This window comes from Ovis canadensis, chromosome Y, assembly GCF_042477335.2.
Source record: "Ovis canadensis isolate MfBH-ARS-UI-01 breed Bighorn chromosome Y, ARS-UI_OviCan_v2, whole genome shotgun sequence".
Lineage (NCBI taxonomy): Eukaryota > Metazoa > Chordata > Mammalia > Artiodactyla > Bovidae > Ovis > Ovis canadensis.
The window spans coordinates 5,515,038-5,541,227 of NC_091271.1; the positions used below are offsets into that span (position 1 = coordinate 5,515,038).

The 26,190-nt window shown below is 45.1% G+C and overlaps 1 protein-coding gene and 1 non-coding gene across 39 annotated transcripts in view; one reads left to right on the top strand and one right to left on the bottom strand.

Annotated features, from left to right (window-relative positions):
* LOC138431407 (uncharacterized) overlaps nt 1-26,190 on the top strand; it is a 332,640-nt gene that overhangs the window by 94,945 nt on the left and 211,505 nt on the right. For 12 of the 38 annotated variants that reach the window (XR_011446038.1, XM_069573521.1, XM_069573514.1 and 9 more), the window contains one exon: nt 23,492-23,635. The exons of the other annotated variants lie outside the window; for them this stretch is intronic. Coding sequence is in view for 11 of the 12 variants with exons in the window: in XM_069573521.1 (XP_069429622.1) it covers nt 23,588-23,635 (48 nt within the window). In the remaining variant the exon portion in view is untranslated. The remainder of the gene's footprint in view (nt 1-23,491; nt 23,636-26,190) is intronic. 38 annotated transcript variants of the gene reach the window in all.
* TRNAW-CCA (transfer RNA tryptophan (anticodon CCA)) lies at nt 15,301-15,373 on the bottom strand. The gene has a single exon. It is a non-coding gene; the product is annotated as a tRNA-Trp (tRNA).

The following is a 26,190-nucleotide window of genomic DNA, read 5'->3' on the forward strand; positions in this document are numbered from 1 at the left end:
GCTGAGCGCCAAAGAATTGATGCTTTTGAACTGTGGTGTTGGAGAAGACTCTTGAGAGTCCCTTGGACTGCAAGGAGACCCAACCAGTCCATTCTGAAGGAGGTCAGTCCTGGGATTTCTTTGGAAGGAATGATGCTGAAGCTCCAGTACTTTGGCCACCTCATGCGAAGAGTTGACTCATTGGAAAAGACTCTGATGCTGGGAGGGACTGGGGGCAGGAGGAGAAGGGGGCGACCGAGGATGAGATGGCTGGATGGCATCATGGACTCGATGGACGTGAGTCTGAGTGAACTCCGGGAGTTGGTGATGGACAGGGAGGCCTGGCGTGCTGCGATTCATGGGGTTGCAAAGAGTCGGACACGCCTGAGCGACTGAACTGAACTGAATGCTTTTAAGGGAATGTGTACGATTGAGATTTTGAAATATTGACTATAACGTAGTCATCTTCCCAGTTCATTTCCATCATCGGTTATGTGTGCTTCATTTTTTTTTTCCTGGGACAGTTTTCCAGATGATTCTTAATTTTACCCTTCTGTTAAAAAACTGAACACTCAGCTCTGTTCTAGCTCTGTTTCATGTCTTTTTCTCCGTCAGTTGGTGCTATCTTTATTATCACCATCTTTTCACTTTCTTTGAATAGTTTTCTTGAGTTGATTTTATGTCTTCAACTGCTTTGAGTTCATAGCACAGGAATCATGAACTACATATATATTTTTCTATTACCTGCATTTTACCGTCAAAATTTCTGTCTCCTTGTGTTTGATATTACCAATTTGGCTAGAACATGATTCGACTTTCTTTTTAATCTTGCAGCTTGAAACTGATTGGTCTTTGATTCTAAATATCTTTGTCTTTCACCAAAGCTGCGGAGTTCTCCACTATTTTCTTTCAATGTTGCCTCTTTTGCATTTAAAAAAATCCGTTTAAATATATTTTGGATCTTTTTATATATTTAGTTAGTGGAATCTAAAACTTTCACTTAATTTTTCGACTTCATTTTTCTGTAGTTCACTCTGCATTGTTTGTATACATCTATATTATAATCTAACCCACTCCCGTGTTCTTCCCTGGAGAATCCCAGGGACGGGGAAGCCTGGTGCGCTGCCGTCTATAGGCACGCACAGAGTCGGACACGACTGAAGCGACTTAGCAGCAGCATATTATAATCTATTAGCATTCTCTTCAGCTATCTTAGTCTCTAATTCTTCCATTTAGTTTTAGTTTAGTTTTTTTTTTTTTTAACTTTGAACTATCTCTTTTTTTCCCTTAAAAATTTTGCTTGCTAATCTCTCAAAAATCTTCCTGGCTATTTTTATGATATTTTGTTTCTTATGTTGTTAATTCTTTTTTTTTTTTTTTAGATATTTAATGCATATTTATTTTACATCCTGCATTGACAGTTGTAATGCCTGATGTCTTTGGAGGTGATAGCCTACTGTTTTATGCTAATGACTATCACTCTTGGTAGGGGGGGACATCATATATTTTGTGCTTTTTTCATTGTAATATTTTGGATCTATCTCTATGAGGTAGAGACACTTTATGAAGGTGTCTCTGAACCTTCAAACCGTGGAATCTATAAACTATATACATGGTTGGTGCAAGGAGTCAGAGGTGGAGGCTACAAGAAAAGCTTGTGCTCTTGAGCTTTTGAGCGTAGCCTAGTATCCAGAATAGTTTAAATGTTGATAATGTTAGTCTGAAACACATTCAGCATCTTGTACCCTGACAGTTTTTCTCTAATTGAATGGCATTGTCTTCATAGAATAAAGAAGGTGATTTTGCTTTTCTGACAAAAGCAAATTTTCTTAAAGGTAATTCTTGGGCAGTGGAAAAAAAATTTTTTTTAAATTTTTAATTGAAGGATAATTGCTTGACAATGTTGTGTTGGTTTCTGCTGTACAGCAAGGTGAATCAGCCATAAGTATAACTATATCCCCTCCCTCCAATGGAAACTTCTTATCATCTTCAAACTTAGGAAGGTTTCACAGAGTAATCTTTTCACTTACATAGTTGATATCAAGATCTGGATGGAAATTTTTACAAAACCATCTATATGCCTGGGGGATTTTTTCCCCTCCTATGAAGCAGTCAAGTTGACAAATTAATATATTTGGTCTTTGGAAATTTGCTAAATTGCAGATGCAATATATCGATGGACAGATGTCTGTTTCTCTCTCTCTCTGTTTTTTAATGTTTTTGGTGAAAGCAACTGAGGGACCAGAGACAGTGTTTTGTTGTTGTTGTTATTTTTGTCTTTGTTTTTGTGTGTGCCTTTCTCTGCTTGTCCTGAATCAACAGGGATTAGTCAACTGATAGACTAAGCAAAGCGGGAAAGTGATTCTTGCCTTTGCTGTTCCCAGGCTTGATATTCCAAGGATCAGTACTTTTTACAAGTGCCCCAGAGTGCTTCTTATCATCAGACAAGTCAGGGAAGCACTAATTCAGGGAATTCACTCTCCATTAACCACACACTCAATTTACAAAATGACCCAAATGCTTGTGAAATGATTTTTTTTTTTCCTATTAAGCACCAACATCAAGATACAAGATATGATAGCTTAGGATGAACGGTGTCGGATTCTTGATCTCTGAAGAAGATTTAGCTTTGGGACCAGAGACCAGGCTTGACCACTCGGGGCTCTTGTGTGGCAGACGTTTTTACTACAGTGAAAAGGGTCAGAGAAAGCTTCTGACATAGACATAAGAAGGAGGTGGGAAGTGCCCCACTTCCTAGTCTTTGGCAAGGGAATTATATACTTTTTAATTAGCTATTATAAGTCAAAAGAATGTCTCAAGGTTGTAAAAATTTTACCAGACCCACTCCCATAATACACATTCTAAGATATCAGGATTAGGCAGAAGGTTCTCAGGAAGGAGAAACTGTCCTCTAGCAGGATATATTGTTGTTATATAATCCCTGCTACTGCTGCTGAGTCGCGTCAGTCGTGTCTGACTGTGTGCAACCCCATAGACGGCAGCCTACAAGGCTCCGCCATCCCTGGGATTCTCCAGGCAAGAACACTGGAGTGGGTTGCCATTTCCTTCTCCATATAATCCCTAGTACAGAGTTTAAACTGAGTTGTTTGTTGGGTAACCATCAGTTCCCGGCTTAAAGGAAAAAAAAGAAACCAGCGGTTTTATGTGATTAAGACTAAGGAATGTAGAGGGGGGAAAAAAAAGTTTCTTCTTTCCTTCTCTTTGAGAATTCCAGACCCCTAGCTCCTCTGGGCTTCCCTGGTGATTCAGATGGCAAAGCGTCTGCTTGCAATGCTGGAGACCCAGGTTCGATCTCTGGGTCAGGAAGAGCCCCTGGAGAAGGAAATGGCAATCCACTCCAGTACTCTTGCCTGGGAAATGCCATGGAAAGAGGAGCCTGGTAGGCTACAGTCCATGGGGTTGCAAAGAGTCAGGCATGCCTGAGTGACTACTTTACTTTACTATCCCCTCCTCGAGACCCCCAGATCCCTCTCTCCTCGGGGACCCCCGCACTTCTTATCAACCTGCCTAGGAATTGACTGTCAGATGAATACATTTCAGCGCCAGAAATTTGCAAAATTCTCATAGACTATGAATTCATCAATACCCTCATTTGTGCATATCATGTCGAACCTTTTGTCTTCCGCTGATTCTCAGTCACTCTTTTTTATTGTTTTGGCTTGTGGTGGGTCTTCACTGCTGTGTGTGGGCTTTCTCTAGTTGCCACAAAGGGCCTATTCTCTGCTTACCTTGTGCAGGCTTCTCATTGTGGGGGCCTCTCTCTTGTTGGGGAGCACAGGCCCTCGGGTGCACACACTTCAGCACTCGCAGCCTCTGGGCTCAGTACTTCTGGCATGTGGGCTCACCTGTTCCACGGCACGTAGGATCTTCCTGGACCAGGTAGAGAGCACCACGTATAAGTGTCCGGTTGCCCTGCAAGGTAGAGTCTTAAGCACTGGGCCACCAGCGAAGACCTCAATCCCTGTTCTTAAGCTCTGAGGCCTATGGGAGCAGGAAAGCACCTTACCAATTAGAATTTCGTTATCATGAAACGTTATTATCTTCGTGTGCATGTCACCTGCTGGCTTAAAGATGGTTGTGTACCTGTTGTGTTCCTGACATAGACATAGTGGGCACACGATGGGAAGGTTATGATAGCCCAGCTCTCGAGCTGCAGGTTCATCAGCTTCTCGTCACCCGTGGCCCCTGCTGGATGGGTTGTTGGTAGTTGTTCAGTCCCTAAAAGTCATGTTTGACTCTCTGTAACCCCATGGACTGCGGCACACCAGGCTCCTCTCTCCTCCACTATCTCGAGGAGCTTGCTCAAGCTCACGTCTGTCAAGTCGCTGATGCCATCCAACCATCTCATCCTCTGTTGCTGCCTTCTCCTCCTGCTCTCAACCTCTCCCAGCATCAGGGTCTTTTCCAGTGAGTTGGCTCTTTGCATCAGGTGACCAGAGGTATTGGAGCTTCAGCTTCACCATCAGTCCTTCCAATGAATGTTCAGGGTTGATTTCCTTTCGGATTGACTGCTTATCTCCTTGCTGTTCAAGGGGCTCTCCAGAGTCTTCTCCAGCACCGCAATCTGAAAACCTCAGTTCTCTGGTGCTCAGGCCTCTTTATGGTCCAACTGTCACGTCCGTACATGACTGCTTGAAAAACCATAGCTGTAACTATACAGACCTTGGTTGGCAAAGAGATGTCTCTCCTTTTTAATACACCGTCTGGACGGGTACCTTGGGGCAACCTGTATAAACTCTGGGAGTCTCATTTTCCTTTACCGTGAAATAGGCAAAATAATTCCTCTGATCATAAGGGGTGGATCCTAAAGTCCTAAAGTTTACATAAATTGCTTTCAGAGGGTTCAGTGTTCAAGAAACGAGGCTGTCTGCTAGTGCTGTTGTGAGGAGTGGCGATTTTTTGGTAATAACTGTGCTTGTTTGTTTTTGGCTCTGCTTCGTCTTCCTTGCTGCGTGGGCTCGTGTCTAGTCGCAGGGAGTGGGAGGCTGCTCTGTAGTTGCTGTGCTCCAGGCTCCTCGTTGCGGGGGCTTCTCTTGTGGCAGAGCACAAGCTCTAGGGTGTGCTGGCTCCAGTAGTGGGGGCAACGGGCTGAGCTGCTGGGCGGCCTGTGGGGTCCTCCTGGATCAGGGTGGAACCCGCGCCTCCTGCATCAGCCGGTGGATTCTTTACCGCTGAGCCGCCAGGGAAGTGCAAAATTCTTATGTTATTATCAGACGTCGTGGCAACTGCCCGTGAGGAGGACAGAATGCCGATACCAGACGGTGCAGCAGGGCGTCCTTGTCTGTTTACTGTACTTTATGCCCTGCGATGCACCACAGTTCACGTGTGGTCAGAAAATAATGGAGCATCTGGGAATACAACTTGCCATCACTGTTCATAATTAACCTCTACTTGGGACTTTCAAGGAGAAGTCTGCAGTGTCCTTTTGATACAAAATATCTGGCGAGAAGCCAGAATTGAAAGAGACACGGGTACCCCAGTGTTCACTGCAACACTGCTTACAATAGCCAGGACATGGAAGCAATGTCCATCAGCAGACGAATGGATGAGAAAGCAGTGGTACCTATACACAATGGAATATTTCTCAGCCATTAAAAAGAATACAGTTGAATTAGTTCTAATGAGGTGGATGAAACTGGAACCTACTATACAGAGTGAAGTAAGTCAGAAAGAAAAACACCAATACAGTATACTAACACATATATATGGAATTTAGAAAGATGGTAATGATGACCCTGTGTGCAAGATAGCAAAAGAGACACAGATGTACAGAATAGACTTTTGGACTCTCTTGGAGAAGGCGAGGGTGGGATGATTTGAGAGAATAACCTTGAAACATGTATATTACCTTATGTGAAACAGATCGCCAGTGCAGGTTCGATGCATGAGACAGGGTGCTTGGGGCTGGTGCACTGGGACGACCCAGAGGGATGGGATGGGGAGGGAGGTGGGAGGGGGGTTCAGGATGGGGGACACATGCACACCCGTGGATTCCTGTCAAGTATGGCAAAAACCACTACAGCATTGCAAACTAATTAGCCTCCAATTAAAATAAACAATTAAAAAAAATCTTGTATCAAAAGTTCCAAGTTATTCAGAGCAGTAAGCGTTGACTATCAAGAAAGGAAGGGCAGGACTTTTAACAAAATCAAGAAAGTGAAGAATTTAAGGAGAAGAAGAAATGTTTCTAATTAACTCTGTTTTGAGATACTGCAGATTATTAATGTGATGATGGCCTTGTGCCTACGATAATTCTTCAGTTTTCTTGATCCTTTTTTTTTAATAGGTAGAATGATGAATGCCAGTTCATAGCATCCAAAATAGACAACATTTCCTAGGTCACTTATAGTTGTTTCCTGTAGACTTATAGGCTTCCCTGGTGGTTCAGATGGGAAAGCGTCCGTCTGCAGTGCAGGAGACCCAGGTTCTATCCCTGAGTCGGGAAGATCCCCTGGAGAAGGAAATGGCAACCCACTCCAGTATTCTTGCCTGGAAAATCCCATGGACGGAAGAGCCTGGTAGGCTCCAGTCTGTGGGGTTGCAAAGAGTCGGACACGACTGAGCGACTTCACTTTCGCTTTTCACTTTCATAGACTTATAGTCGACATCTGCTTACAGACGTAGGTGACATCTCTCGACCCTTGGTCTAGAATCTCCATCCAGCTAGAATGATGTCACTAGATACCTACTTACTCAGATGTCACGTCCCCTCTACTGAGTTCTCACACCCCACTCCACCCCTAGTTACAAAGCACCATGACCCTGTCATGGACTGCAAGCCAAGCACACTTGACACCCGCTCACACCTGCCCACTTGTGTGCACACCTGCCTACCTGTGAGAACCTGCACAGCTGTGAGCTGTTTGTGGGCTCAAGTTGTGTCCTATCGGTTATTCTAGACACAGTTTTTACGACAGTAACTAACCCATGACAGGTAATCATTGTGCAAATGTGAAACGATTCAACAACACTTTAGTGTTTTAGAAAGAGCCAGAAAGCAGAAACGGAAATCACCAATACGCCAAGCTCAAGTCAGCTGACTCAAGACAGGAACACATGATTGAGTTTAGGTATAAGAGCTGTAAAGGGCTTCCCTGGTGGCTCAGACCAGGAAGCATCTATCTGCAATGCAGGTGACCCAGGTTCCATCCCTGGGTCAGGAAGATCCCCTGGAGAAGGGAACGGCAACCCACTCCGGTATTCTCGCCTGGGGCAGCCCATGGACAGAGGAGCCTGCTGGAGTACAGTCCATAGGGTCACGAGGAGTCGGACACGACTGTGTAAATAACACATACAAGGCTGACTCAAGTCAGGAAGATGTGATTGAATTTGGGTATAAGAGCAATAAAGGCATAGTGTGAAGCATATTTACCTTTTTTTTTTTTAATTTTATCATGAAACATTTTAGATAAATACAAAAGTTAAGAAAATAGTATCATAACGTTGTTGTCCAGCCGCCCTTACACATCCAGGCCAGCACACAGCTTCAAGCTACACACACACAGAAATAGCCATTTGTGGGGACACCCCCGGTAGTCCAGTGGTTCATAATCCGCCACCCAGTGCAGGGGCTGTGGGCTCGATTCCTGGCAGGGGAACTGAGATGGCACGTGCCAGGGAGCAGCTAAGCCCATGTGCCACAGCTGCTAAGCCCACACACAGTAGAGTTGGTGCACTGCAACAAAAGCTCCCACAACGCCACTAAGACCAGACTCGGCCAGATAAATAAATATTTGTTTAAATCAAAGAGTATAATAAACTTCCCATCCCTCAGCTACAACACACGTGCTCCCAGCCCCCTCTCGTTTCACTATACCCTCCCCTCCAGTTTGGATGGTCTCGAAGCCAAGCCTAGACTCACGTCATCTCTTCAGTAAGCATTTCATCTGCTCTTCTCCAGCACGTGGGACTCCTCTGTTACGAGTGAGGTGAGCGTGTGAATTTGGAGTGCACATGTGAGCCGTGGAGCCTGTTTTGTGTACAAAAAAGAGCTTCACAACCAAGATAATCATGATGGTGTGATCACTCACCTAGAGCCAGACATCCTGGAATATGAAGTCAAGTGAGCCTTAGAAAGCATCACTACGAACAAAGCTAGTGGAGGTCATGGAATTCCAGTTGAGCTGTTTCAAATCCTGAAAGATGATGCTGTAAAAGTGCTGCACTCAATATGCCAGCAAATTTGGAAAACTCAGCAGTGGCCACAGGACTGGAAAAGGTCAGTTTTCATTCCAATCCCAAAGAAAGGCAATGCCAAAGAATGCTCAAACTACCGCACAATTGCACTCATCTCACACGCTAGTAAAGTAATGCTCAAAATTCTCCAGGCCAGGCTTCAGCAGTACGTGAACAGTGAAACTTCCAGATGTTCAAGCTGGTTTTAGAAAAGGCAGAGGAACCAGAGATCAAATTGCCAACATCTGCTGGATCATGGAAAAAGCAAGAGAGTTCCAGAAAAACATCTCTTTCTGCTTCATTAACTATGCCAAAGCCTTTGACTGTGTGGATCACAATAAACTGTGGAAAATTCTGAAAGAGATGGGAATATCAGACCACCTGACCTGCCTCTTGAGAAACCTGTATGCAGGTCAGGAAGCAACAGTTAGAACTGGACATGGAACAACAGACTGGTTCCAGATAGGAAAAGGAGTACGTCAAGGCTGTATATTGTCACCCTGCTTATTTAACTTATGTGCAGAATACATCATGAGAAATATTGGGCTGGAAGAATCACAAGCTGGAATCAAGACTGCCAGGAGAAATATCAATAACCTCAGATATGCAGATGACACCACCCTTATGGCAGAAAGTGAAGAGGAACTCAAAAGCCTCTTGATGAAAGTGAAAGAGGAGAGTGAAACAGTTGGCTTAAAGCTCAACATTCAGAAAACGAAGATCATGGCATCTGGTCCCATCACGTCATGGGAAATAGATGGGGAAACAGTGGAAACAATGTCAGACTTTATTTTGGGGGGCTCCAAAATCACTGCAGATGGTGATTGCAGCCATGAAATTAAAAGACGCTTACTCCTTGGAAGGAAAGTTATGACCAAGCTAGATAGCATTTTAAAAAGCAGAGACATTAGTTTGCCAACAAAGGTCTGTCTACTCAAGGCTATGGTTTTTCTAGTGGTCATGTATTGATGTGAGAGTTGGACTGTGAAGAAGGCTGAGTGCTAAAGAATTGATGCTTTTGAACTGTGGTGTTGGAGAAGACTCTTGAGAGTCCCTTGGACTGCAAGGAGATCCAACCAGTCCATTCTAAAGGAGATCAGTCCTGGGGGTTCATTGGAAGAACTGATGCTGAAGCTGAAACTCCAGTACTTTGGCCACCTCATGTGAAGAGTTGACGCCTTGGAAAAGACTCTGATGCTGGGAGGGATTGGGGGCAGGAGGAGAAGGGGACGACACAGGATGAGATGGCTGGATGGCATCACTGACTCAATGGACGTGAGTCTGAGTGAACTCCGGGAGATGTTGATGGACAGGGAGGCGTGGCGTGCTGGGATTCAATGGATTGCAAAGAGTGGGACATGACTGAGCGACTGACCTGAAGTGAACTGAATGTATATGTGTAGCTGTGAGAGAGTCAATTCCTAGGCAGATTGATAAAAGAAGTCCAGGATCCCAGAGGAGGAGATAGGGGTCTGGGATTCTCAAGGAGGAGGAAAGGACAAACATCTTTTTTTTTTTTTTCCTCTGCATTCCTTAGTGTTAGTCATATAAAGGGTTTCTTTTTTTTTTCTCTTTAAGCCAGAACTGATGACTACACAACAAACCGCTCAGTTTAAACTCTGTACTAAGGATTATGGAACAACAGTGTATCCTGCTTGAGGACAGTTTCTCCTTCCTGAAAACCTTCTGACTAATCCTGATATCTCAAAATGTATCTTATGGGAGAAGGTCTGGCAGGATCTTTCTATTGATAAGTCTAGTCCTGTTATCCTAAAATGTGAATTGTCGGAGTGGGTCTGGTAAAAGTTTCACAAACGCCCAAAATGTGCATTCCAGGAACACAGGAAAGGAAAAGGACCAGCCACTTCAGTGCTGTTGCAGGAAATAGGAGATCATTTTAATGTAGAATTTTATCATGTGAGTTTTCTAACCAAATATTTTCTGCCAGTATCCCTCTGCCGCCGCTGCTGCTGCTGCTAAGTCGCTTCAGTCGTGTCCGATTCTGTGCGACCCGAGAGACGGCAGCCCACCAGGCTCCCCCGTCCCTGGGATTCTTCAGGCAAGAACACTGGCGTGGGTTACCACCTCCTTCTCCAATGCATGAAAGTGAAAAGTGAAAGTGAAGTGGCTCAGTTGTGTCCGACCCTCAGTGACCCCATGGACTGCAGCCCACCAGGCTCTTCCGTCCATGGGATTTTCCAGGCAAGAGTACCAACGGCTAACTAAAAACAGATGCCCAATGTAATAGTTGTGAGTTAAGTTTTATTTGGGACAATATGAAGACTGCAGCCTGGGAGAAAGCACCTCAATAGTTCTGAGAGCCTGCTCCTGAGAGGCAGTGAGGGGAGGTGCATATATAAGAGTTTGGTGAAGGGGGGAGTTTATGCAAGGAAGCACTCATTTTATAAGAGGTTTCCTGCCAGTCAGAGGAGCTGATGTCAGCAGGAAGGGGTTTAGTGCTGCTCTAGATGTGAAAAGATCCTGAAATCACCTCCTGAACATATCTAACTATCTAGAGCCCTGTCCCACCAGATTCCCTGGAGCACAGAGTGCCTCACTCCGCCCCTCGGGGCATTTAAGCTCAACAGCTGCAAAGCACAGGGTTCAGTCTCCACAGAAAAAGTGAAGGAAAGTGAAGTCGCTCAGTCATGTCTGACTCTTTGCAGCCCCTTGGACTGTAGCCCAACCAGGCTCCTCTGTCCGTGGGATTCTCCAGGCAAGAATACTGGAGTGGTTTGCCGTTTCCTCCTCCAGGGGATCCTCCCGACCCAGGGATCAAACCCGGGTCTCCTGCATTGCAGGTGGATTCTTTACCATCTGAGACACCAGGGAGGTCCTGGCAAATGCTCTTGGCAAGCGCCAATTTATAGTTGAGACAACAGTCATCCAAAACAATAAAATAATTCTAAACAAAGTTCTGCTTATATGGAAAATATGATGAAGATCATCTAACTCAGTAAGGCTGTATTTCTGTTCTTCTGTGCTGGGTACATTCTATGAACTTGCTTTGTATTCACAGCATCCTTTGCCTGGATGTTTTTTTCTTGTTGAGTTAGGTCTGGGAAGACAATGGCTGGTAGATTGGGCGGTCGGGGTGGGGTGGCGGTTGATGAATTTTCTACTTAATAAAACAACAGGTGATTGAAATATATTTGAATTCACCAGAAGGAATCAATGAGATCTGGAAAACTGTTAGTATTCACCCCTGGATCAGAAAGTCATGCAATTCAAATCTTCTCCCTCCTAACTTTGGCTGCAGTGATAGAGCAGGGTAGATGGGGTGTGTGAAGATTTAAGAAAAGAAAACAGTCTGGGATCATGCTAAGCTGCCCTATCACTTAAACTGTGGCCATATAAAACGGCAGAAAATCAGGGCCATAGAATAGTTCAGCTGGCTGTCTGTGTGGGGCCATTCGGGTGAAAGGCTGACGGACTGATTGTGGTCAGACAGGAGCAGTGAATCTTCGTCAACCAGGAGTGTGAGTCTGTGAAGCCGGGGGTGACGGGATCAGGCAGATTGTGGACATCCATCAAGTGAGGCTGGGTGATGCCAAAAGAAAAAATCCATAGTGAAAACCACGGAATGTGTTTGCAGTGTTTCATTATGATACACACTCTAAGGTGAAAGTGATCTAAGATGCTGAGAAGACACACTTGTTATTCTAAGTACAGGAGATAGTGCTCTAGGGAGAGTATAATGCATGACCAAGGTCACGTTGACAGTTCATGAAAAAACAAGGACGAGAGATCCTTTTTTTCTCCCCAGATTCTTGAGAATATTCTATATACCACATTACCTCCTGTTTTTCTTTTCAAAAATCATGGAGTAATTGTTAAAGAAAGCTGTGACAACCCTGCTGCTGCTGCTAAGTCGCTTCAGTCGTGTCCAACTCTGTGCGACCCCATAGACGGCAGCCCACCAGGCTCCCCCGTCCCTGGGATTCTCCAGGCAAGAACACTGGAGGGGGTTGCCATTTCCTTCTCCAATGCAGGAAAGTGAAAAGTGAAAGTGAAGTCGCTCAGTGGTGTCCGACTCTTAGCGACCCCATGGACTGCAGCCTTCCAGGCTCCTCTGTCCTTGGGATTTTCCAGGCAAGAGTACTGGAGTGGGGTGGCAAGCCTAGACAGCATATTAAAAAGCAGAGACATCCCTTTGCTGACAGAGGTCCATCTAGTCAAAGCTAGGGTTTTGCCGGTAGTCATGTACCCATGTGAGAGCTGGACTATAAAGAAGGCTGAGCGCCAAAGAATTGATGCTTTCACATTATGGTGCTTGAGAGTCCCTTGGACTGCAAGGAGATCAAACCAGTCCCTCCTAAAGGAAATCAGTCCTGAATATTCACTGGAAGGACGGATGCTGAAGTTGAAGCTCCAGTACTTTGGCCACTTGATGCAAAGCGCCGACTCATTGGAAAAGCCCCTGATGCTGGAAAAGATTGAAGGTGGGAGGAGAAGGGGATGACAGAGGATGAGATGGTTGGGTGGCATCACGGACTCAATGGACACGAGTCTGAGCAAACTCTGGGAGATGGTGATGGACAGGGAGGCCTGGCGTGCTACAGTCCATGGGGTGGCCAAGAATCGGACACAAGCGAGCGATTGACACCAACAGCTAAACTTTAGAGCAACCGAAGGAATAGCCATCTAGTGTTTGTTTAATTTTCCCCATTGATTTTCAGCATTCAAGGAGATGTAATGTATACGTGGAAAGACCCACTCAGTGTGGGCTTCCTCACGCACGTCGCCGTAACAACTGGTATGCCCCACCCAGTTCTGCGTCATGTAACAATCCCTTTAAACATCTGGCCCTGCTCTGCAGGGTAATGAATTCAGATCCGTTGAAAACGTAGAGCTTACGTGCTTGGTACTCGCCCTCTTCACATTATTGTTTGAAGCAATGAAAGCTTTACCAAATGCATGGGTTTTTCCTCCTCTTCTTCCACAGTTTATTCATCTGATCTGGCTGCTCTGGGGCTTCATGACATGACTTCATTGCACTTTCTCAGTGTTTTTGGCTCCTAACATTCATTCCCACCCGTGTTTAGGTGAAAAGATGGTCTGGGAGTGAGTTTCATCGGTCAGCAATCTCTTATTGTACACCTATACTAGTTTTCATTTCAGCGTTAGGCCCTTTAAGTCACCGGTCCCCAGGCTTCTCAGCACCAGGGACCAGTTTCATGTCGGGTATAAACTAAGTCACGCTACCCAGAAAGCCTCAAAACCTGTAACCCCCTTACCTGTATGAAAGAGAGGTATGGATTTGAACCTTATATATATATGTATTTTTTGAGACATCATTAAAGTGTACACACTTTAAGTTTTTTGTCTTAACCTTGTTTGTGATCCAACTCTCACATGTGTACGTGACTCCTGGAAAAACCATAGCTTTGACTATACAGACCTTTTTTGGCAAAGTGATGTCTCTGCTTTTTAATATGCTGCCTAGGTTTGTCATAGCTTTCCTCCCAAGGAGCAAGCGTCTCTTAATTTCATGGCTGAAGTCACCCTCTGCATTGATTTTGGAGCCCAAGAAAAACAAAAGTCTGTAACTGTTTCCACTTTACCCCTTTCTATTTGTCATGAAGTTACAGGACCGGATGCCACGCTCTTGGTTTTTTTGATGTTGAATTTCAAGTCAGCATCTCCACTCTCCTGAACAGGGGAGAATAGAACTCTTTATTGATTGTACATTGCCCAGTCACAGTGCTGGACACTTATACATTATCTCTTAAACGTATTTATTTGACAGAAGCTCAATACACACATAGGGAATAGAAGAGACTACCCGTTTGTCCTATGCTTTTCATGATTGTTGAACTATCTTTGATTTTATATAATGAGTTTATAGTTACATATGGAGTCAAAATATGTTAACTTTTTACAATGTAACATTGAAAGAATAAGCGTAAAAAATTGCAAATAAAAGTTCTAAACAATAGCGTAACATTAAGGGGAAACATTTTTAGTTGTGTAAGGAAGAGAAAGTATTGGGTAAACAAGAGTAAATCACTTCATCTGTGCAAATGATACTCCATGACAAACATTTCAAGTGTAGGAGAAGCAAGCAAAAGTTAATTTAGAAGCTCATCGTATGAGCGTGTACAGAGGTTCGCCAAGATGCCACTTCAACCGAGTCAGTCTCAGTTGCTGTCCCCCTGGATGAAATGTTTATATGTCCTGGCTCACTGCGGGGTGATTTATCTGGCTACGTCATCCTTACCCTCTCTTGCCAGTGTCCTGCCTCAGATTAAAATATAAACACTCCCTTATGCCTGCCCCCTGCTTTTGAAGCATCATTAGCCTCGTCTGAGGGCACATTTGGTTATGAGCTAGTAAAATCCTTACGCGTGATATTTAAACAAGATGGCAGTGATATATGACGTTCAGTTCACTCCCTTTTATCTCACTGTCAAGTTGGACAAGCTCAACTCTTAATGAGAGTCAGAGGCTTGGCCAGATCAAAGCTGGGTCTCCTGTAAATTAAAAGGGTGTATCTCTTCCCTGTATCCTTCCCTTTAAGTAGGAACCTTAAGTTCATTCTTTAAGTTTGTGAATCTGTTTCTGAATTTGTTTGTACATAAGTTCATTTGTACCATTGCTTTTTAGATTCTGCTTATAAGGGTTGCCATACTGTAGTTAGGGAGTCTGGGATGGACATGTACACATCGCTGTATTTAACATGGAGAACCAGCAAGGACCTGCTGGACAGCACAGGGAACTCTGCTCAATACTCTGTAATAACCTTATGCTTCCCAGGGGGAATGGATGGGGGAAGGGACAGTCAGGGAGTCTGGGATGGACATGGACACATGGCTGTAATTAACATGGAGAACCAGCAAGGACCTGCTGGACAGCACAGGGAACTCTGCTAAGTGTCATGTGGCAGCCTGGATGGGAGGGGAGTTTTGGGGAGAATGGATCCATGTCCGTGTATGGCTGAGTCCCTTTGCTGTCTGTCTGAAATTATGACAAGACTGTTAATCAGCTATCAAGGTGAAGGTGAAGTCACTCAGTCGTGTCTGACTCTTTGCGACCCCGTGGACTGTAACCTACTAGGTTTCTCCATCCATGGGATTCTCCAGACAAGAATACTGGAGTGGATTGCCATTTCCTTCTCCAGGGGATCTTCCCGACCCAGGGATCGAACCCGGGTCTCCTGCATTGGAGGCAGATGCTTTAACCTCTGAGCCATCAGGGAAGCCCATTAATCAGCTATACCTCAATACAAAATAAAAAGTTTAACATGAGGGAAAATAGAGGAGTATTTTGGGAGGCAATAAAGAAAGCAAAAAAAAAAAAGGTGTGTCTCTGCTATAAGCACTTGCATCTCAGCAGCTAACCTCACTTTCAAACCTCCCTCTTCTCCAGTCCTCCCCTTAAGCTCTGTGAGTCTTCCAGTGGCCACCTGGCTGGTCAGTGTCTCCCCAGAGCTCTACTTCCTCTTTTTTCCAGTTTGAATTGCTTACTTCGCCACTGGCCCATCTCAAAACCTCAGAACTATGTCCACTCTCCTCTCCCATTTCTTAGGGTCTTGTATGATCCGCTCCTAGTTGGTTCACCACGTCCCAGCTCAGACTTAGGGCCTCTCTCCAGAAGCGCCTCACTGACTCTCTGACAGCCGTCTCTGCCCTGTCTCCTACTGAAATCCTTCCTGAATAGGCCAGAAGATTTACCTTTGTCATTCTGCTTACTTGCTTCAGTCGTGTCTGACTCTCTGTGACCCCGTGAACTGTAGCCCAACAGGCTCCTCTGTTCATGGGACTTCCCAGGCAAGAATACTGAAGTGGGTTGCCTTCTCCAGGGGATCTTCCCAAACCAGGGATCCAAACCGTGTCTCCTGCCTGGGCAGGTGGATTCTTTCCTGCTGAGCTATCAGGGAAGCCGTGTGTGTGTGTGTGTGTGTTGTGTGTGTCTGTGTGTGTGTGTCTGTGTGTAGACTGCATCTTAAAGAGTATTATCAAATTAATTGAATATTTTAAGACTTAATGAAAGGGAGATGAAAACAAACTTACAGAATGACCAAAGATTACTCTCCAAAGTCATGCTAACACAAACTACCACTAACGTGGTCCTTCCATGATAAATTTTTTTTTGTTAGAGTTAAGAAGGGTTGATCATTCATCATTAGATACAGACATTTCACAGGAATGCACCGCATTAATGTAAATGAAACCACCAAGGAGATTTTTTTTTTTTTTAATTTCAAGTTCACTGCATCCAGCCATAACAATCCATGGAAAATTCTTACTTAGAATAGCTCTCTTCAGTCTGACACTCCATTTATGGGTAGAGGGTTTCAGACGAGATTCAAACGTGGACAGAAATATGAAATCATGTATATATGTTTGCCATGTTTTATACAATGTACATTATCCAGCAGAAATAGCAATGTTTTGTATGTCTTTGCTGTGGTCAGAATTAAGCCTGTTACCTCTGGGGCTGTTTGTACACTATTTCAACATGTCAAGAGTTTCTCAGGCATAGCTTAATGTCCAGTCAGAGACCTTTGCTCGCACCTTTCCCCTCACCCATGTCTTACTTTTGCGATCCTCTTCAGGATGCCTTTTCTCCTCCACCTGCTTTTTCTTTCTTTTCTTCACAGACATGTCTTCTTCTCCACCCTGAAGATTCATCCCTGAGACACTTCTCAGGCCCTTTCATTGTATTGGAAATCCCCAGCTTCATGTTCTGGCCTTTGCGCTGTGGAGCGTCAAATCCGATGTCCAAGCACCACAGCTACCCCTTTCAGCCGTGTGTGACTCTTTGCCGCCCCCTGGACTGAGCTCACCAGGCTCCTCTGTCCATGGGATTCTTCAGGCCAGAATACTGGAGTGGGTTGCCATGCCCTTCTCCAGGGGATCTTCCCGAGTCAGGGATCGAACCCAAATCTCCCACCTTGCAGGCGGATTCATCACCGTCTGAGCCACCAGGGAAGCCAGCACAGAGAGGATGTAATAATAATGGAAATAAAGAAATAAAATGTAATATGCTTGATTCATCCTCAAACCATCCCCCTGACACCTGCCGCAGGTCTGTGGAAAAATTATCTTTCATGAAACCCATCCCAGGTGCCAAAAAGGTTGGGGACCACTGCTGTAGAAGGCGGGCTGCCCCGGTGGCGCTCGTGGTAAAGAACCCACCTGGCAATGCAGGAGACGTAAGAGACGCAGGTTCGATCCCTGGGTCCGGAAGATCCCCTGAAGGAGGAGGGCATGGTAACCCGGTCCAGTATTCTTGCCTGGAGAATTCCCATGGACAGAGGAGCCTGGAGGGCTACAGTCCATAGCATTGCAAAAGAGTCGGACACGACCAAAGGGACTTAGCCTGCACGCACACTGTAGAAGGCAGAATAAGAAGCCTACTCCTCATAGATGCCTCCATTGTAGTTCCTGGAGTCTCTGAACTTGTGGCTTTCCGTGGCAACGCTGCAGATGGAATTAAGGCTCCCCATCTACTGACACAAAGTAGATTATTCAGACTGATCCAGTGTCATCCCAGGGGTTCTGACAGGTGGAGGAGGTGGGCAGGGGGGTAGTGTGAGAAGCTCTGGACCAGCCCAGGCTGGCTTTGAAGGTGGCGGAAGGGGCTGGGAGTCAAGGACTGTGGGCTCCTCCAGGGTTCTTACCTGAGCTTCGGGAAGGTACTGGATTCTTGCAGACATCTTCACGTTGGCCTAGTGAAACCCGTCTTGGACTTTTAGCCTTCAGAACTGTAAGATAATAAATTTGACTTGTGTGAAGCCACTGAGTTAGTGATGACTTCCTGCCACAGCCCTGGAGAAGAGTGCATAGGCGAGATTTCTGATGAACACAAGTTTACTTGAATACGTTGCAAGGCAGTCCAATGCCTTGTGTGCCTAATTAGGAAATACAATTCTCCTTTTCCTGTCCTCCGAATCCAGTCATTTATTCCAGATCTGAATCTGGTTCAGTTCCCTCTCGGCACTGCTTTACCTCAAGCCTTTGTCATTTCCCACGTGCATGAGGCTATTTTTGTAGTAACTGGTGTCACTGAATATACTTTCTTCTAAAGTCGCTCAGTCGTGTCTGACTCTTTGCAACCCCATGGACTGTACAGTCCATGGAATTCTCCAGGCCAGAATACTGGAGTGGGTAGCCTTTCCCTTCTCCAGGGGATCTTCCCAACCCAGGGATCTAACCCAGGTCTCCCACACTGTGGGTGGATTCTTTACCAGCTGAGCTAGCAGGGAAGCCCAAGAATACTGGAGTGAGGTAGCCTATCCCTTCTCCAGGGAAACTTCCTGACCCAGGAATCGAACTGGGGTCTCCTGCATTGCAGGCAGATTCTTTACCAACTGAGCTATCAGGGAAGCCCAATATATACTTTGGACCTCCCTTTGAAAGAAAGTGAAAGTGAAACTGAAGTCACTCAGTCATGTCCGACTCTTCGTGACCCCGTAGACTGTAGCCTACCAGGCTCCTCTGTCCATGGGATTTTCCAGGCAAGAGTACTGGAGTGGGTTGCCATTTTCTTCTCCAAGAGGATCTTCCCGACCCAGGGATCGAACCTGAGTCTCCCGCATAGTAGGCGGACACTTTACTGTCTGAGCCACCAGGGAAGCCTATGGAACTCCCTTTGGACCTCCCTAAACCCATGTTCCAGAGAAGGCAATGGCACCCCACTCCAGTACTCTTGCCTGGAAGATCCCATGGACAGAGGAGCCTGGTAGGCTCCGGTCCATAGGGTTGCGAAGAGTCAGACACGACTGAGCGACTTCCCTTTCACTTTTCACTTTCATGCATTGGAGAAGGAAATGGCAACCCACTCCAGTGTTCTTGCCTGGAGAATCCCAGGGACGGTGGAGCCTGGTGGGCTGCCGTCTATGGGGTCACACAGAGTTGGACATGACTGAAGTGACTTAGCAGCAGCAGCAAACCCATGTTCTACTTGTGAGCAGTCGGTGGTGGCTTAGTTGCTCAGTTGTGTCTGACTCTGTGATCTTGTGGATTATAAGCCCGCTAGGCTCCTCTGTCCATGGGATTCTCCAGGCCAGAATACTGGAGTGGGGTGCCATTTCCTTCTCCAGAGGATCTTCCCCACTCAGGGACTGAACATGCATCTTCTGTATTGGAGGCAGATTCTTTGCCACTGAATCAACCTTTGTTTCTTCATTCTCTTTTTTAGAACTTAGAATACATTTTATTATTAATTTCAATAGTATTTTGCATTAAAGTAAATGAAAGTCAGTAATATTCTAAAAATCTTTTAGACTGACTACATCAAAAATCTTTGGTTTTCTGTTTGATCCTGGAAAATGTTGTGAGGCAGTTCTGTTGTTTAGTGTTTTTTTTAGTGCTGTGATTATTTCCAGATTAGTGCTTTTTGTCACAATAAACCACTGTGTTTCAACTGCTGGCATACTTTTATCCCAGAATCGGGAATTATGGATTTTAAAATAGTATCCAGGTATTTAGGGGTTCCCAGGTGGCTCAGTGGTAAAGAATCTGCCTGCCAATGCAGGAAGCATGGGTTCAGTCCCTGTGTTGGGAAGATCCCCTGGAGGAGGAAATGGCACCCTACTCCAGTATTCTTGCCTGGGACATCCCACGGACAGAGGAGCCTGGCAGGCTACAGTCCATGGGGTCACAAAAGAGTCAGGCATGAGTGAGTGACCGAGCATGCATGTACTGATCCATGTGTTTATCTACAAAAAAACTCCGTAAAATTGTTTGCCAGAACTGTAACTGTTTTTATGATCCAAATTTATAAATCTTGGAAGAACTAAATGCTTGAAATAAAATACACACAAGTCAAGTATTGGCCCATTAAAATATTTTTTTAAATAAAATATTTATTCCTGCAAAGGATAAGTGAACCATAATTTACTATTGGTTATATACTGCTTTTATCCTTAGAGTTGTCACAATAGATAGGTGGGATCATTATATATTATAAACATAAAATATATATACATGCAGCCATAATTCACAGAAGTGTATGTTCATACAGATTTTATAGATACTAAATTATACATTTATACACATAAAATCTAATTTGGAAACAGTATGCTCAGGCCAAAACAGCTTTGCTTACTTTAGTTTTCAATATTCCTGTCACTAGTATGGATTTTATTTAAAACCTACTGGAAAGACTGAAGCTGAATCTCCAATACATTGGCCACCTGATGTGAAGAACCAACTCATTTGAAAAGACCCTGATGCTGGGAAAAGTTGAAGGCGGGAGGAAAAGGGCACAACAGAGGATGAGATGGCTGGATGGCATCACCGACTCGATGGACATGAGTTTGGGTAAACTTCGGGACTTGGTGATGGACAGGGAGGCCTGGCGTGCTGCAGTCCATGGGTCACAAAGAGTCAGACACGAGTGAGGGACTGAACTGGGTTGACTGAAAGCATTTAATTTGCAGATGAATATTTATTTAACCGAGCCAAATTAATACTAATCCAAAATAGCCATCTTTCTTTTAGAACAGGCTGTAAACCTTTCAACTTCAGACTTAGAAGCAAGAAACAAATGAAAGGGCAGGAGGGGAGAGGAGAGAAAACCTTTTGTTTTTAAAAAAAAATTATTTATTTTAATTGGAGGCCAATTACAATATTGTACCTTTCAACGTCTAGATGTACAGGAAGGGATCATGAAAAACACTTCAGATATGGCCTGTTTATTAGCGTGAAAAACTTCTTTCTGCTTCTCTGGGAACAAAAACATCCACTTTGCAAAGATAACAGCTTCACAGTCTTGCGACCAGGGGGAGAAACACCCCCGCCTCCCTCTCCAGTTTTATGAAGCGTTTGTTAATAGCTGGTCTTAGGACCCTCACCCCATTCTCACGTTTGACAGTTTCTAATTCAAAGATGATGGTAGTTTTTATTTTACTATTTATTTATTTCTAATGGGAGGATCATCGCGTTATGACATTGTGCTGGTTTCTGCCATACGTTGACATGAATCGGCCACAGGTGTATGTACGTCTGCTGTCGTGAAGCTCCTTTCCACCTCCCAGCCCACCTCCCTGTAGGTTGTCACAGAGTTCCCTGTGTCATCCGTCAAATTTCCACTGGCTATCTTACCCTGGAGGCTCAGACAATAAACAACGTGGGAGACCCGGATTCAGTTGCTGGGTCAGGAAGATCCCCTGGAGAAGGGAGAGGCTACCTAATCCAGTATTCTTGCCTGGACAATCCCATGGACAGGGGAGCCTGGTGGGCTACAGTCCATGGGGTCGCAGAGAGTCGGACATGAGTGAGCAGCTGAGCACACATCTATTTTACATATGGTAATGTGTCTGTTTCAATGAGTCTCTTCCCCTTTGTTCCAACCTCTCCTCCCCGCTCTGTGTCCACAATGGCCTGTTCTGGAAGAAATCCTTCTCTTGGCTTTCAAGCAGCCAATCAGCGCACCCATAGACCTCACTTTGATCGTTGCTGCTACTGGTACTGCTAAGTCACTTCAGTCGTGTCCGACTCTGTGTGACCCCAGAGACGGCAGCCCACCAGGCTCCCCCGTCCCTGGGATTCTCCAGGCAAGAACACTGGAGTGGGTTGCCATTTCCTTCTCCAGTGCGTGAAAGTGAAAAGTGAAAGTGAACTGGCTCAGTCGTGTCCGACCCTCAGCGACCCCATGGACTGCAGCCTACCAGGCTCCTCCGTCCATGGGATTTTCCAGGCAGGAGTACTGGAGTGGGGTGCCATTGCCTTCTCCCACTTTGATCGTTACTGTAGAGAAAAGGAGTCCTAGACTTGATCAGGCCGCGTGTCTCTCGTACACACACCCTCCTAGTGTCTTTTCAGGTGGATACTGAAAGTGAAGTCACTCAGTCATGTCCGACTCTTTGCTGCCCCGTGGACTGTAGCCTTCCAGGCTCCTCTGTTCATGGGATTTCCCAGGCAAGAATACTGGCATGGGTTGCCATTTCTTCCTCCAGGGTATCTTCATGACCCAGGGATTGATAAATGTAACATGCTTGAATCATCCCAAACCCATCTGCACACCCTGGTCCGTGGAAGAACTGTCTTGCACGAAACTGGTGTCTGGTGCCTAGAATGTTGGAAACCGCTGCCCTTGATGACCTCCCGATGCCTTAGAACAGGAGTGACCGCCCTTGGTTATGAGTGTGTCTCAGGATGAAAACTATCTGTCACGCCTAGTTCTCATGAATGAGGGAGTTTTGTGTGAGAACGGATGTTCCTTTTGGTCTGGTCCTGAGAGCAGCGATGAGCAGCTCTGAATATCTGTCTGATTCACTGGTCTTCCCCCCTCACACCCGAGTGTCTATATTCTTGTTGTTATTCAGTCGCTAAGTCATGTTAGACTCTCTGTGACCCCTTGGACTGCAGCATGCCAGGCTCCTCTGTCCTGAACTATCTCCCAGAGTTTGCTCAAATCCAAGCCCACTGAGTCGGTGATGCCATCTAACCGTCCCATCCTCTGTCATCCCCTTCTCCCGCCCTCAATCTTTCCCAGCATCAGGGTCTTTCCAGTGAGTCACCTCTTCACATCAGGTGGCCAAAGGATTGGAGCTTCAGTCTCAGCATCAGTCTTTCCAATGAATAGTCAGGGTTGATTTTCTTTAGGATGGACTGGTTTAATGTCCTTACTGTCCAACGGACTCTCAAGAGTCTTCTCCCACACCACAGTTTGAATGCATCAATTGTTTGGCGGTCAGTTTTCTTTTTCTTTTATTTTTTTTAAACAGTATCAATGAAAAGGCAAAAAAAAAAAATCGATATAAGTAGCATCTTTTTTCCTGTCTAGGCTGATTTGGGATTGAGTTTGCATGTCCTGCGAATCCGTTACTATCATGAAGAATAATCCTTTGGGCCGAATATGCACCAAATTCTGGAAAGCTGAGATTTTCTTGTTGTGACTTTGCTGGTATGTCAAAGACACAAATTAATATAATTAGAAAGTGAAAGTGAAAGTTGCTCAGTCGTGTCCGACTTCCGCAGCCCCGTGGACTATACATTCCATGGAATTCTCCAGGCCAGAATACTGGAGTGGGTAGCCTTTCCCTTCTCCAGGGGATCTTCCCCACCCAGGGATTGAACGCAGGTCTCCCACATTACAGGCAGATTCTTTACCAGCTGAGCCACAAGGGAATCCCAAGACATCCTTATGTACCCAGGCCAGGTGGGTTCATGTCTCAAGTCATTGGAGGTCCGATTGGACAAATCTCAACTATTATCATAGTCAGCAAACATTTAAAAATAAGTCTGCCCTTTCTGTGGCCTTGGTTTTCTTTGAGAACATTATCATGGTTTAATTCAAGTATGAGTAACTAATGAGATAGAACCTGCAGGGTTGTTTTTTTTTTTTTTTTCCCTCCAAACTCCAGAAGATTTGCCAGAAGTTAATCTTCTCAAGAGGAAATCAAGAATGGCTCCCTGCAGGTAATTCAGTGTGTGGAGCAGAAGTGAAAAGATGAGTTGAAATGAAGCACAAAATAAGAAACCGTGGATTCCTGAAAACCAAGCCTCAGGTGAGACCCTCAGGACACCCCGTGTCCCCAGGCTTGCTAGCGTTTTCTGCTTAATTTATTTCTGGGGTCTAGTTTTGTAGCAGCAGCCCACCAGACTCTGCATGAATTCGGCCTCTGAAGTCTGATTACCAAGATGTGAAAAATGATGGAAGTCACTGAAATGATCAGATAGCATCTGTCAGATAACTTTTTGGCAAGGTTCCCAGCTTTTCATTACTTAAGAGAAAACAAATGATGTGTTCCCAGCTTTTCATTACTTAAGAGAAGGAATGAAGAAAATCTCAGAAAATGTTAATCACGACTGAGGTGTAACACCATCATGTACCTCTGAGAATATCCCATGATTAATTTTTTTGGCCTTTACAGCTATTTCTCTTCCCTTTGAGATACAACTTTACAGTGGGGAAAAATACTTTTTTTTAACCTACCAAGGACTTATTAGCCAGTAAGTTTCCTTTATGGTTGATTCTGTATCATGAAAGGATACAGTTCATTGAGGGAGTAAATAAAAAGAAAAAAAACTTGGCTAAATGATACAGTTTTTTTTTTTTTTAATGTGGACCATTTTAAAGTCTTTATTGAGTTTGTAACAATGTTGTTTCTGGCTTCTGGTTTGCTTTTTGTTACAGTATTGTTTCTGTTTTCTGGTTTGGTTTTTGGCTAAGAGGCATCTGGGATCTTAACTCCCAGATCAGGGATTGAACGCACACCCTCTCCATGGGAAGGTGAAGTGTTAACCACTGGACAACCAGGGAAGTCTCTCAGAATAGTGTACAACGTATACCTGAGGGATGGCTTTCCAGGCGGTGCTACTGGTGAAGAATTTACCTGCCAATGCAGGAGACTCAAGCGACGTAGGTTCAATCCCTGGAAGTTCCCTGCAGGAGGGCGCGGTAACCCACTCCAGTACTCTTTTTTTTTTTTTTGATGTTGATCTTTTTTTTTTTTTTTAATATCTTTAATTCTTACATGCGTTCCCAAACATGAACCCCCCTCCCACCTCCCTCCCCATAACATCTCTCTGGGTCATCCCCATGCACCAGCCCCAAGCATGCTGCATCCTGCATCAGACATAGACTGGAGATTCAATTCTTACTAGAATCCTGTAGACAGAGGAGCCTGGTGGGCTACAGTCCACGGGGTCTGAAAGAGTCGGACACGACTAAAGCTACTGAGCCCATACCTGAAGGATAGGGTGGAGTGAAAGTTTGGGGCTGACAGTAGGTGGTTTCAGCTTTCAGAATATCATCAATATGTGGGAGTCTTCCGACACCAACTCAGGCTACGCTGTTCGCAGTCTCCTTACGAAGTGCCAGAGCTTCGTCATCCTCGCCTTCTGTCCTATTTACCCCTGGCAGGTGAAACACACGGCAGCTGGTGAAACCTGAAGCGAAACAGGTTTTCATTTGAGCGTGAGGTATACATATGCTAAACAATTTACTCCTGTTTATCTGAATCTTGAATTTAATGTGATATCTTCTTTTTTTTTTTTTTTGGTGACAGACAACCCCTGAAGCGCAGTGCCTATTTTCATGTACGTGAAATTATTTGGTCAATAAAAACAAAGTTGATTAGCCAGCCTAGCATGGCGGCTGCTCCATATGAAGGAATGTAGAGCACCCAGTCCTTTCTGTTGGAGAGGAGGCCAACTCACTGCGGGAAGGACTACTGTCCTTCATCCTTTTTTAAAAAATTTTATTTTAATTCATTTCTGTGTGGCTGTGCTGAGCCTTCCTTGTTGCATGTGGGCTTTCCCTAGTTGCAGAGAGCGGGGGCTCCTCTCTACTTGAGATGTGCAGGCTTTATACTGCAATGGTTTCCCTTCTCGTGGAGCACCAGCTCCAGGGTGCACAGGCTTCAGTACTTGTGGCAGCATGTGGGATCCTAGTTCCCGGAGCTGGGACTGAACCCGTATCCCCTGCATTGTAAGACGGAGTCCTAATCACTGGACCTCCAGAGAAGTGCCCAGTTTCACTTTTTTTGACCTCAGTTCAGTCCAGTGGCTCAGTTGTGTCCGCCTCTTTGTGACCCCGTGAACTGCAACACCCCAGGCCTCCCTGTCCATCACCAACTCCCAGAGTTTACTCAGACTCATGTCCATCGAGTTGGTGATGCCATCCAACCATCTCATCCTCTACTGTCCCCTTCTCCTCCCGCCTTCAGTCTTTCCCAGCATCAGAGTCTTTTCCAATGAGTCAGTTCTTCGCATCAGGTGGCCAAAGGATTGGAGTTTCAGCTTCAACATCAGTCCTTCCAATGAATATTCAGGACTAATTTCCTTTAGGATAGACTGGTTTGATCTCCTTGCAGTCCAAGGGGGCAGGGGGTAGTTAGGTAATTAAAACAAAGCAAACATTTATATGTGAGGTATGTAAGTTAGTCATCAGAAGAACACCAACACTTTTGAAAAAGCCCTTGAAAAAGGACGGAAACAATTTTACACCTGTAGCAGCTTTGAGAAGTAAAATTGAGCCAAACAGGTTAAGGATGTTGAAGGGCATACACATTTGATACACAGACAGGACATAGTCGGTCCATTTCCGGGAAGTATGCCT